This window comes from Zeugodacus cucurbitae, chromosome 5 (genome assembly GCF_028554725.1).
Source record: "Zeugodacus cucurbitae isolate PBARC_wt_2022May chromosome 5, idZeuCucr1.2, whole genome shotgun sequence".
NCBI classification, from domain to species: domain Eukaryota; kingdom Metazoa; phylum Arthropoda; class Insecta; order Diptera; family Tephritidae; genus Zeugodacus; species Zeugodacus cucurbitae.
The window spans coordinates 68,016,534-68,030,668 of NC_071670.1; the positions used below are offsets into that span (position 1 = coordinate 68,016,534).

General features: G+C 33.5%; 1 protein-coding gene across 4 annotated transcripts in view; it reads right to left on the minus strand.

The window, feature by feature from the left end:
* The window catches only part of LOC105211841 (kinesin-associated protein 3), a 43,139-nt gene that overhangs the window by 7,811 nt on the left and 21,193 nt on the right, over window positions 1-14,135 (minus strand). For 3 of the 4 annotated variants that reach the window (XM_011183498.3, XM_011183501.3, XM_011183499.3), the window contains 7 exons: window positions 3,470-3,635; window positions 3,154-3,405; window positions 2,957-3,093; window positions 2,668-2,853; window positions 1,909-2,616; window positions 1,061-1,828; window positions 603-859 (listed from right to left, as the gene is read on the minus strand). In XM_011183498.3, coding sequence (XP_011181800.2) covers window positions 603-859; window positions 1,061-1,828; window positions 1,909-2,616; window positions 2,668-2,853; window positions 2,957-3,093; window positions 3,154-3,405; window positions 3,470-3,635 — 2,474 coding nt within the window. Of the gene's footprint in view, window positions 1-57; window positions 234-602; window positions 860-1,060; window positions 1,829-1,908; window positions 2,617-2,667; window positions 2,854-2,956; window positions 3,094-3,153; window positions 3,406-3,469; window positions 3,636-14,135 lie in introns of all 4 variants that reach the window. The other variant, XR_003752272.2, reaches the window with a different exon arrangement.

A 14,135-nucleotide genomic window follows, 5' to 3' on the forward strand; every position in this document is an offset into this window, starting at 1 on the left:
AATGCATTCAATTATCTAGCATACGCATTTTAAAAAAATAATGTATAAAATACTCACTCAATTTTTTTTACCAGTCGAAACAAAAATCTTTGCCCCAAGACAATAAAGGTAAATAATTTCATATACAGAATACTATCTACATCCAAACGGTACTAGTTACTTATAAATCTTTGTTAATTTAAAAAACTTTTTTGTGTTATTTTAGAACTTTCGGACAACTTTTCAGCTTTCACCTAAATGAACAAAAATAAAGTCATATAAATAAAATTTTTATCTGAATTAAAGAAAGCTTATTAAAACTTTTTAAATTTGTGTTAACTAATTTTATTATATTATTTTATTTTAAATTTGAAGTCAATAGTAATCGTAAGACCTAATTTCTTTGTTTCGAAAACTTATTTCTTCGTTTTGTTTTAAATACCAATTCCTTACGTAAGTAAAAGCTTTCAGATAAATAAAAGCTTTTTAACACACGCCTATATTAAATTTATATAAAGTGCCACAGCAATGAATTTCAATCATAACTCATTGAGTATTACATATTTTAAAGCCTCGCTTCTTCGGAACTAAAAACCGGACAAAATAATTATTATTACACTCACCTGCTCACTGGGCGACTATACGTAGACAATGCAGGGCTGGCTGGATTGTTGCTATTGTTGCTTTCATTGTCCTCACTCTCCTTATTCGTATTGCTACTATTATACAGATCGCAGTTGTCCAAATAATCGTTGCGTAAATAGGTGTCGAGTTCGTTTTCGTTCTCATCATTTTCAGCATAGTCTTGTTCATTGTCTTGATCTTGCTGCGATTCGACCATACAAAGCCATTGCGAATTGTGATTGCGGAACTTTTCCAGCTGTAGTATACATAAAATAATAAAATATATAATTAACTATATAATTTCCTGATTCATTCAATTAAAGATCCATTAATATTATTATGATTAAAGTAGAATACTCTTTAACTTTATATAATATTTATATTTTAGACAAAGTTTCTCGTCTTTACTTTCAAAATTAATTCTTCAAACAACATTTCGAAGCACTATCCCACTCACCTTGATCCGTTTAGCCCACTCCGTGTCACTGATGGCGATGATATCGAGGCAATAATCGCAGACTTTTCGTATCTCCGCATTCTTATCGTGCATCAAATCGATCAGATACGCCGGTGATTCAGTCTCTTTGATCATATATTCGCGTGTGCTCTCGTGTCGTAAAATCTGTTGGAATACGAAAATGATCTGTAATACAATTTCGTCATCCTCTTGTTTGGCCTTCAGCAGCTCGATCAACGAGAGCACAACTTTAGCGCGACAGAACAGCAAAGCGCAGAGTTCATCATGCGCACAGGTACCCAAATAAACAATTGTATCGAGTACCATATCGTCCAATTTGGCACCGGGCACAAGCACATCCCTTATCCAGGGTATTAGTTGGAAGTTCTGCAGTATCTGTGAATAATCCAAATCGGCTAATGAGAGATTGCCGAGTATACCAAGACACTCCACCACAAATGATTCATCGTCACAAATCGTGAGTATACGCGCCAAATCGCCGACATAGTCAATAAATTTTGGTTGTAACATTTCGTGTTGTGAGAGGTTACGCAGCAATTTCATTAGCAGTGAATCCTGGTATTTGAAAGCGCGATCCATTAGATCATGCAGCCGATTGCCTTCCACCATGATTTGTGCATTACGTTTGTTCAGCGAGAGATTAATGCAGAGTGCGATGAGATCGAGATCAACTTTGCTATTCAGATTGAGTATTATGGCATCGGTGGCCATTTGAACACACTCAGTGTGTGTGAATAGACCTTTAACCTAAAGCGATAATTAGTTTAAAGAAATTTATATTTTATATATAAAAAATTTAAATACCATAATTAACGCTTTGTACTCACCCAATCATCTAAGCTCATGTGATAGAGTATCTTCATTGCGATGCCGTGATGTTTCTCGTCATTGATGAACATCACCAGCTTTGGCAGGTAACCAGCACCGACCATTTTTCGTCGCAATACCCCGTCGAATGATAAATTAAATACCAGTTTCAGTGTCACCTGCGCCAAATCGGTATGACCACTTTGGAATAGGCGTGGCAATTTGGCAATGATATTGAACTCGCCCATATCATCTTTATTGTCACGTACGATAGATAACTTTTTCAGAAATGTTGTCACCAACATTAGCAGATCGATATTTTGTCGATCCAATGTTTTAACGAGCATCTTCACGATGTGCTTGCGTCGCATCTTTTCCTCCAACTTAATATTCTCAGCCATATTGAGTAGCAAATAGAAAGCGACACGCAGTAGCTGCTCTTGTTTCTTAGCGAATACCTTCAACTGTTTATTCAGACGATCGATCTCTTCTTTCTTTACTTTGGGATCGTTACGATCGAGTGCCTCATTGCTGGTCGCTTTCATGTCGCCGTTCACTGATACACCCGAGTCTGGTGTGGCAGCACCGGTGGAAAGCGCCTCGTGGTAGCTGCTGTTGAGTACTTGACTCTTCATCAATGAGGAAGTCATTGAACCATGGAAACTTGACCAATTTCCAGATTTGGGACGTTGTTTTAGTTCGGGTATGCGACGACGAGGTGGTTCCATCTGTGTGACAAAATGAATTACTTTGATATCGGCACTGGCGTTTTAACTTACCTCTTTCGGTTTTTCCTCATTCATTATATCGAGGAAATCATCAGTGCTGCGATTCAGTTTCTCTTTGCTAGATTTAGCTGAAAGTGGTGCAGAGGTAACAGGATTCTTTCTCACGTCCAACTCATTGCGCATTGTTTCATAACGTCGCAGCTCATAGTCTATGACGTCCATGCAGAGGGAACCAATCTGCGGTTAAAGTAATACCGATGAAAATGGAAAAACGGAGAATATGCTTGTTCCAACAAAACCCACCATTCTAAAGGGTGACAATTCAACACCTTTTACTCACCTTATATTGCACAATAACAGGATGAAATTTCGTATAAGTCGAGAAACAGAAAAATATATATATTATATTTGTGGATAGATCTAGACTCTTGCGCCAATCCTCACGCAATACACGCGATAAAGCGCTCAGACAAGCCTCTAAAGTAACAAAAAATAAGTTAGATTACAGCGTAAAATGTATGAACCATATCAACCCACCATTTTTCTCCAGCTCTTCCAGATTATCTGGATTGCGTGCCACTTGCAAAATCATTGCTGAACCACGTATTCGTTCACTCAGGTCCTCATACAGCAACTCAACATATTCATCAATATTATTGATGGAGACATCGGCATTGCTGGCTGGTGTTTTAGCGGGTGAAAGCGCAGCAGAGGTTGGATTCACTTTTGAGGCCGGTGTACGCTTGCCGGATACAGCCGACCGATGGTGACTGTTATTGTCGGCGATGTCTAAGGGTTCAATGCATGTAAGCATGCTATATCATATATTGTATATGTATATGTAAAGACTCACCTGCACCAGCATTGTCTTTGCGATTCTTCAGATAGAATATTATCTGTTCCACATCCGCCAATTGGGATTTGTGTATGAGATCACATTTGTCCACGACTTCACGCGCCAATGCGGCTGGATCCGTCTTCGCATTCAACGAACGTAAGCGTATAATTTTCTGACAATTCTGTAAATATGGAAATATTGGCATATTTAGTTTACCAGTGCATGTGTACCACAATATTATTCAGCTACAACTAAAAAGGCTAAAATAACTTTGGTTCGTTGGCCGTCGAAACACCTCAAAGTGACCGTGGTCATTATGGTGAAGGTCAAGTTTATGTGTAATTAATGGAGCGAAAATATATCAATAATATATAATATATGTATGCATATTATTAGTTGTGGCTTGCAATTCACTGAACAACTAGATTTAGGTATGAGTAATAGTACTAGTCTCCATTTGACCCCAAGGAATGCGTTCATATGCCTATTCAAACAATAACTAAAAGTTTAAGATAAGAAAATGTTGATAATTTTAATATTTTTCAAAAATCGAAACTAGTGCCATAGATTCATGAATTTTTTTTTTAGAATATTTGTGAGTCTTGAGTAAGTTCATGGTAGGTTGTTTAAGATTCGGTTTTAAAAATTTCTCAATTTTTTATTACAATTATTGAAATCACCTGCTGTTATTACTGCTTTTAATAGTTTTCAATATTTGTAATAGTCTCTTAAGCTAATGGGTTTTCTACTTTGTATATCGTAAACCAACCCCTACTGTCTCAACCTACATTCCACCCCTTCAAAGTTCTTTAATTATATGTGATGACATATGCAATACGCACACACATATAAAATGTAGTATATTTATTTGATTTGGGGGCAATCAATCGGTTCAAAGAAACCAGCTCAAGTACAAGAGAGAATTACATACGCCCCAATATTTATTTTCTTTACATTCTGTTATCGACATTGAACTGGTATGCTTTTCTTCTTCTAACAAATTCTTTGTGTATTTGTCGTATAAATAAATTGAGTGATAGAACCACTTTCAATTATTAGACCCACTATACTATACTTGTTATTCGAATTTTTATTAGGAAAATTATGATATTTCCCTAGACAGTGGGATGTACATATGTACGATTTGGTTGATATAGCTCTAGTAGAGTACGAGATATATAGCGAAAACTTACTAGAAGACGGACCACGCTTTGACACTTTTCCAAACCAAATTTCATCCATATATGCCTCGCCTTTGTGTAATCTCTGTATCAAATTTTACTTTTCTAACTTTATTTATGGCTTAGTTATGGCACTATAGGTTTTCGGTGGGCGTGACAGTGTTCCGATTTCGCCCATTTTATTAACTTATTTATGGTGACAAGGAATGGTGTACCAAGCTTCATGAAGATATCTCAATTTTTACTCAAGTTATAGGTTGCACGGTCGGACGGACGAACAGACAGTCATCCGGATCTATATACATAACTTCATATCTAAGTTGTGGAAACGTGTACACAGTGTCAGAACCATTCTTTATTTCGCTTAACGTTCGAATCGTATGTTTGAAAATATACTTATTAGTTATTGATTATTCCTCACGTAGACTTGAACTTGATATTCCCAATAATTACTTCAGCAACTTTAAAAAGTTTTGAAATATAAATATAGAGGAAAGCTCACTTAATCTTCAGCAATAGTTATCAATTCATTGCAACTGCATGGCTCGTGGAGTGCCATTCTACGCGGTAAAGCTTAATGCCTTTCATTGTTGGCAGTCTGCTTCCGAAACATTATGCACGATGATAATCGGCATGACAAAACTGCAGTTGAACTCAAAACTGTCATGCAAAGAAGTCAATGGCACCTAAATACCCGTAGCAATGGCAAAAACTGTTCGCTTTTTTTTTGTTGTACTCACATTTGCATAATATGCAATAAAGTCGCAGCAATAAACAAACACAACGACATACAAACACACCTCCATACATAAATACATATTTAAGCAAAGTAAGTTTAAGCAAATAGACAAGTGAATGGCAATTTATATGCAGAGATAAAATATTATTCTAGCACTTTTTGTTGCTATTTTGCAAAAATAAAGTCAGTCGCGTGCACCGACGACTCGGGCCATATGAATTAGTTGTGAGTGTATGTTTGTTTGTTATATTTTTGTCATTAAATTTTACTGCAATTCGCCATGGCAATAAATAGGCGTTGAAGTTATTAATAAATACCCACCCTGTTAAGTAGAGCTTAAGTTATTAGTAAAGAAATTGTGATTTCATATTTTGTCACCGATTTATTTTATGTTTTATGACCACTTCCAATAACCAGTTAATGTCGTAAAATAAAGTTAAACAAGTATGAAATGGCTTTGATCAAGGAAAACTAAACAACCAATATTCTTACGAATTGTAAAAATGTAAAGTTTGTGAAATATGTATATCGAGATATCTGCAAAATTTTATTTGGAAAATAGTTACATCGGATATCGGCTTACGAATTCATGATTTGATTGTGTGTAATTCCAGCATGAGTTTAATTAATTTATGATTTGAACTATCCAAGGAGTATTGTAGACAATTTTATCCCATTTAGTCCTCTATAAGTGTTATTAAGAAAGCAATAGGTTCTTAGGGCTTAAAGAGATATACCTCTATCAATTTCATCCATGTTTTGGAGAAAAGTGGCCACATATCAGGGATAATGTACAAATGTAATTCAATAAATATTAATAAATTTAAGTCAAATTAGCTGAGAATATTCAAAATGGATTTTTTGGGAAGTACTAGATCTTGATATTATACCATTTTGTTTTCTCTTTACCAAATTTAGTTCAAATCGGTCAAGTAGGTTGCAAATTATATATTTATACCCTGAACAGGGTATATTAAGTTTGTCACGAAGTTTGTAACACCCAGAAGGAAGCGTCGGAGGCCCTATAAAGTATATATATAAACTAGCAGACCCGGCCACACGTTTTTGTGGCAAGGTATACATTAAATTAAGTTGGTCCAAGTTGGCTTCGGCGACGATATTGATTACTCGAGGTCGATTGATGTTACGCAGCATGATGACAACTCACACTACTTTTAATTGCAAAGTGAGTGATGATAGTACAGGCAATTTTTAATAGTTTGGGATAATTGACGACGTCATCCTGGTTTGTAGTTGTGTCAACTCTCCTGGACCGAAGTTCTAAATTGTCCCATTAAGATCATCGATATCTTTGTTTTTTTTTACCACCAATATAATCATTCAGTCAGTCATTTATGGTTATCATATTGAGTTTCATGTCAGGAAAACTTCTCTTTCGAGTCAATGAAGTGACAGAAATCTGTTGGAAATGTTATTAATCCATCGAGGTGTCAACTGCGACCATACCATTTCCAACTGCTTCTACAATCGCAATTTGATATTGTTGCAAAAACACTCATATGTTAGTTGTTAATTGGCGATTCTTTATGTGTCACCACAAATTAAATGATTTTAGGTTGATCCAGGAATAATTGGAAGAGTCTGGCGTAAATCACCTGTTAACAGAATCCTGGCTCCACCAAAAACATTCATCGACAATCAAGATCTTTTATATTATAGCGCTATTTTTGGCGATTTTGCCAACTGGTGTTTCGTTCATTTGCAATTTAGGAGTAATTTCAAGGCTGAATGTGCCGTTTGTTTGCCTACTAACAGGTGCACCTATTACCGTTAACCTTGGTGGTGAAAATGAATGAAATTGGTTCTGGAATTACATCAGCCCTCATATACTATATATGATGATTTTCTATTGGACTTTATGCCGAATATATAGGTCAAATTGTGTGTTATCTTAATAAAATTACATCAATAAATTGCTAGAGTATAAAATATTCGGTTGGACCCGAATTTAGCCTTTCCTTATTTGTAACAAATTGGTTTGGGCTATCGACACAACCTTATACAATTGAACAATAACAAAAATATTTTAACAAAGCAACAATAATAGCCTTCAAAATATTATTTTTTTGTTTTCTCTTTTTATATTTTTCTTGTCAACTCAAATAAAATTATCTTATATTTTTCCATATTTACTAACTCTCTAATCTTTTCCTTGCCTTCCACGAATATTTCAAGACTAAAATTAGCCAGATCGGTTTGGCCGTTCTCGACTTTTTGCGAGACTAACGAACAGCAATTCATTTATATATTATATTTATGTAACTGTAAATTAGAAGTAAAACAAAATGTTAATTATTAATATATCCTAACTAAATTTCATCAAAATTCGTTCGATAGAAACTCACAGCAAAAACCATAAAAAAATCACTAACTCAATTTAGTTATCTGCCTGCTGCCTACCCCCTAAGAACGATGGCGTGATTATTTATAGCCTATGACCATTTCTAGGTCATCATCTATCACCATACCAAATTTCACCAAAATCCGTTCAGCCGTTAAGACGTGAAAGAGTAACAGACAGACAGAGTTACTTTCGCATTTATAATATTAATATGGATGATCAGTATGTTGAACTGAGTCGATTTAGCCATGTCCGTCTGTCTGTCTGTATATATACGAACTAGTCCTTCAGTTTTTAAGATACCGTTTTGAAATTTTGCAGTTGTTATTTTCTCTTCAAGAAGCTGCTCATTTGTCGGAACTGCCGATATCGGACCGCTAAATCATATTGCTGCCATACAAACTGAACGATCGGAATCAAGAGCTTGTTTAGAAAACTTCCGCATTTTACAACATATCTTTACGAAATTTGGTGTGAGTTATTGCTCATAGAAATAATTTAATCTCCGAAAAAATTGTTCAGATCGGTTCACTATAGCATATAGCTGTCATACAAACTGAACGATCGGAATCAATGGTTTGTATGGAAAATTTTCGCATTTTACTACATATCTTCACGAAATTCGGTGTGAGTTATTGTTCATAGAAATAATATAATCTCCGAAGAAATTGTTCAGATCGGTTCACTATAGCATATAGCTGCCATACAAACCGAACGATCGGAATCAATGGCTTGTATGGAAAATTTTCGTATTTGACGTGGTATCTTCACGTAATTTGACATGGATTACTGCTTAAGGTAATAATATAATCGCCGAAGAAATTGTTCAGATCGGTTAACTATATAACCTTAATGTTTCTAGCAAACAACCCAGCTAAAAAGAATTAGTATAATGTTTTCTTTTTTTTTACTTACTTCTTCTTACGTCTTTAGATTTGCTTAAACACATAGTTGCTAAAAGAAATGCACCTGTGAAGGGTATATTAGCTTCGGTACAGCCGAAGTTAACGTTTTTTCTTATTAGACTATACCATAGATGCATTCTCTTTAGCAAATTTAGTTTAAATCGGTGATATATTTACCACAAAATAGTTACAAGTTGTCCATATATAAGCCAGTTTATGTGTCATCATTATTAAGGTATTTTATATTTTATTAATTTATTTTTCAAATATAAAATTTTAAGTTTTTTTTAATAAATTTGAAAAATTTAATTTTATTTATTTAAAATTTTTTAATAATATGATCGTTTTTTTTGGACTACTCTATAATTTACAGTTTATACAGACTGTGCAGTAAACACATTGAGTACTTCAATAAATGTAGTGTATATGTATGTAATTTAACCATATAATAGTTAATATTTAGTATGAACGTTACGTAGTAGACATATACAAATACATATGTACATATACATATATGTGTGTACTTATGTAACATTCCTTTCCAGTTGCATGAAAAGCACTTACATGCAGATATACAAATTCAATTTAATGCATTTTTATGCGTCAATGAATCAACACAAATCAAGTGATAAGTACACAGATTTGTTAATGTACACATGCATACATACATATGTATGGTATGTGCATTTAGCATAATGTTGGGACAATTGATGAAGTGCACTTTGCGCGCATTAACCGTAATTCCCGACAATGAAGAGCGCAGCCAACAGCAACTGACAACCGTTGAAAATCAATGCGCAGACGCAGACGCATAGGCTCGTTATATTTTCAAACATACATACATACATACGTATGTGTATAAATAAATGTACACACGTAAGTCAATTGTAATTTACAATTTCCGTCAAATGTTGAAGCCACCAAAAAAGGGGTGTCCAACTGTCAGTACAATTTACATAAGCAACAGCGCCGTTTTGATGGGTCAACGCGTGTAAGGTGAATAACAATAAACAAACATACATACCTACATACATATATAGACACAAATTTGCATAAGAAAAGTTATGTATGGACATACATAGCATACACATATATGTAAAACTCAGTACAGAAAAAGTGTCCAACTTTTGGTGTGTTGGGTTGTCCCTCTGTCTATAATGTTTACTTTTACATATTAATTTGCATATGTCTATATACATACATATTTGTACTTAATAAATATTCGACGTGATTTTTGAGATTCCCTTTCAACTAAAAATATTAATTTCATTTGAGCAAAATGTTAAATTTGCAATTTTTAACCTTAGCTGAGGTCATTATACCATGTGCATGCAGTGACTCACGTACGAAGCTTAGATAAAGCCATTAGTAGAGATCGGCACATGCAAGCATTAATATTTCCTTAAAATATGGAGAAACGAGTATTAAACACAAAAAAAATATATATATATAGACATCTATGTATATATACTATATATACATATTGATAATTATAGCGAATTGGTTGCAACAGTGTCTCAAGTCTCATAAGCCATACTCAAGTCATAATTCATATGACTTTAAAATCGCATTGCTTGATTTTTAAGCAACAATTAATTTCGATGTTTATAAAAACAAAAAGAAAAATTGTTTTAAGGTTAATTAATGCTTTATTAGTAATGGTTTTAAAATGTGTAGTTCAAATTTAAGCGATATGCAGTCATTATAAATTAATAATTTTTTATTTTTTTTTGAGTTTTTTGTTTTATTTTGAAATAAATAATAATTTAAATACAAATTTTGTTAATTATTTTTTTCAAACATTTTTTCCATATACATTTTTTTCACAAATTTATTTAATTTTTTCAAATTTATTTTATAGACTTATATACTATAAAAGTATATAGACAGATATCAAAGTTCCTAAATACCTATCCCTGAGTTTATTATAAGAATGAATAATTTTCTTTCTTTCTTCTATGGTTATTCCATATAGGTATTATTGAAATTATACAAATGCGGCGAATGATCAATAGAACCACACACACATGCCAATTTAGCGTCATCGTCACGTCAAGACCATCAAAATAAAATCTTTCTGGGCACGTGTCCAAGACAATATATTATATTTACATATTTTATAAGGCAAAGAAGACATATAGTGTGTTCAAAAAATAGCGGGAAATTTAAAATTTCCAATTGTCTCAAAAGTCCAATTGACAAAACTTTTATTATTTTTAATTATGTTGATAAGTGTGGAGTGTTCAAAAAATAATGGTACATGCCCCCGTAGTTCGATAACATTTTCAGCTCATTCATATTCGCCATGACTGTAAAGTGAAATCGAAGAGCCATTATTATCCCAATAATCGAATTTAAGAAGTGCCTCTACGATGGGAATAAACGCTGGCATGTTGGCATAATAGCGATTGAGGAATATTTGTAAGGCGACAACATTAATGTAGACAAATATTTTTTTCCGAAAAATTAAAAATTCCCGTTATTTTTTTAACACAACTCGTACATAGCATCAATGTAGCTCTGTACTAGCACGAAGCTAGATATGTAAATATTAATGTACTGCAATATATTTTTTTCGCATTTTCTATGAAATGAGAAAACTATGTGCGTACCGGACCTTGAATGAGGTCAAGCTCAATACTATATATACACTCATACACATGGTATTTTAATGCTTTCACATAAATTTATTACATAAATTACAATTGCTTTTGTAAAGGCTGAGGAAATCCCCTGTCAGCCCAGAGCGGGCTTCCTTTGCGAGCGCACTAAATGCCAAATATGTGTGCAGAGGAAATCCGCAGATGGGCAGCATGGTTCTTATATAGTACACTTATTTACAAGTAAATGTGTGTGTTTGTTGTGTATATATGAGAAATTGAAATAGCTCGAGTGCAACGGAAATTTGCCAAACTCAACGACATTGACCCACATTCGCCTTTATTGGCTCCATCCAGCACATCTCATAGCAGGCAGAGTTCGTGGTCAAAGTGCTCACAGGTATCTACGTATTTAAGGTATGCCAAAGAGGCAAAAATCTATAGGCAATATGAGGCAGTTGTTGAGCGCTTTTTATTGTATGCAATTTTTATTGCGGCAATAAAATCAATTGTGATCATGCGACTACTCTTTTCTATACCTTTGTAAAAGAAAAGAATTTTCAACATTTTTCTAATATTTTTTTGTTGTACTCGTATTCTTATGTTTAGTACTTACAATTAATTTCGCGTGTATATATACAAATATATATATTTTTTGGGAACGTTTCCCACTAAGCGTCATACTATATTTATGGCACTATAATAGATATTATGAAAAGTGTGGGCATGAGCACTAATTATTTGCTAGAATGTACACACATGCATACATGTATATTTGTAGAGTCTTGATAGCAAAATATTTGTGTATACAAGAATGAATTCGTACAAAAGCTCGCATGATCCATTCATCCAAAAATATGCAAAATTACGCAGACACACAATGAATAGCTCATTATCTAGATAAATATACACGCAAATATACACACACATATTTATGACTGATTCAAAACTGACAGGTGGCCACTGTGGCACCGTTAGTTTAGCGCACAAGCCTCAAGTTCATTAACTCAGACTACATAGTGAACTTGCATACGTTTATAATTTTTACAATGATTTGCATGTCTGCCATGAAGCTCTTCTGGTTGTCTGTCTGTCTTGTGTGTACCATTGTGTCCATGTGCGCTTTTCACTGTTTGGCTCGACGCCCACCTGCGCATTTTAGCGCTCGTCTAACATTACTCATACGCCCTGGCGTCTATTTGCTTAGCAGCCGGTATTTAAAACGCATGAGGAAGCATTCACGCATTTCATTTCTCGTGTTGAGTTTGTTGAGATGTCGTTTTTTTCGCTAGCATATAAATCATGCTATTTACTTTGCTGTGTATATATGTACTATATATTAAATGTTAAGTGTGTGAACCACAAAAAATTGTTGAGAAGTATGGAGCTTCACATGAACTATGACTTAATCGTGTCTAGCTGGATTTATAACCACGCTTTGAGTACTTTAGTTTGGCATGTATAATCTGTTCATAATTTTTTCCTCACTAATAGTTCTATTCTGATCACCCTGTTTTCATTTTGTGGCACTACTAGCAACACAAATGTGAAAAATAAATTATGAGTAGCTTTTATAGACATTTCTTCTCAACGTAATGCCCGCAAATGCCGGCATGACTCAGTTAAATTGTTTAATTAGTTAATGTTAGTGTGCTAAAGTTCGTCGCTTGCTATTGGCATCAGTATTAAAGAGAAATAAAAAATTTAAATAATAAATTCTTTTATGTATGGAAGATTTCTTCAGCAAATGACAATAGAGAAATTTATGAAAACGATGTTTTTAATTAAAAAAAATAAATTAATAATTATGTACAAAATGCTGTAAAGTTGGTGAGTTTTCACTTTGACGGCCTAGTTAGCTGGTAACCCTAAATTGATACAGTAAAGAATTTCCTTTTTCAGACCATGACAACTCTAGTCAAAAATTTTTTTTGTTAAAAATATTGACAATATATTTTTTTCATATATGAGGTGAGTTCAAAAAATAACGGTAATTTTAACATTTCCAAATGTACAAAAGTCCAATGTCAAGTATTTAAAAAAAACGAAAATTTCCATTATTTTTCGAACACATCTCCTGTATTCCGATTGGTGTATATTGTTTATTTATATATTATTAATATTAATTTTTCAGTTAAGTGGCAACTCCGTAAAATATATCTAACATTCGAATTGTTCTAAATAAATATCTAAATATATACATAAATTACTCATATCGCCTTATATAAATTTAGATAATTTATGATATATACATATGTATATTGAATATATAAGATATTATATCTGTACATTAAGAATATTTCTGTCACTCTTAACCTCATTTAGACGCTCATGAATATTAATTTGGCAATAAATTGGCATGCCAAATCCAATAAGTTAACGCCGCAGCACGTCTACGGGCTGTAAACTTCCCACGATTGACAAGTGACGTATAGATGATATTATTATTATTGCAATTGGGTGTAATTTATGTGTCTTACATACATACACATACTCTTACGAGGTATGTGACACTAAATTGACCTCATCACAAAGTTTTGTGGAATCTGCCCACTTTTAAATCGAACATGATCCACAATAAATAATTAAAGCAACCTACTTTGAAACGATTTACCTGTGAGCATGTTTGTGTTTCGGTGGGAATTTCAGCCAACTGTATTCTATTTTCAAATTATAAATTATGAATTAAGTTATGTATTAATGTACTTATATAGAAGTTTATTTACTAGTGTCAAATATGATTAATCGAATTTATGTAGAAATTGTTGAAAAACTAATCCATTATGTACCATTTTATAAGCAGTTACGAAATGCAAAATAACAAACTAGTTCTTGATCGGCATTCTACTCACCTTTGTTGCATGCCAAAATATTTGGCGAACCTTCTCGTTGCA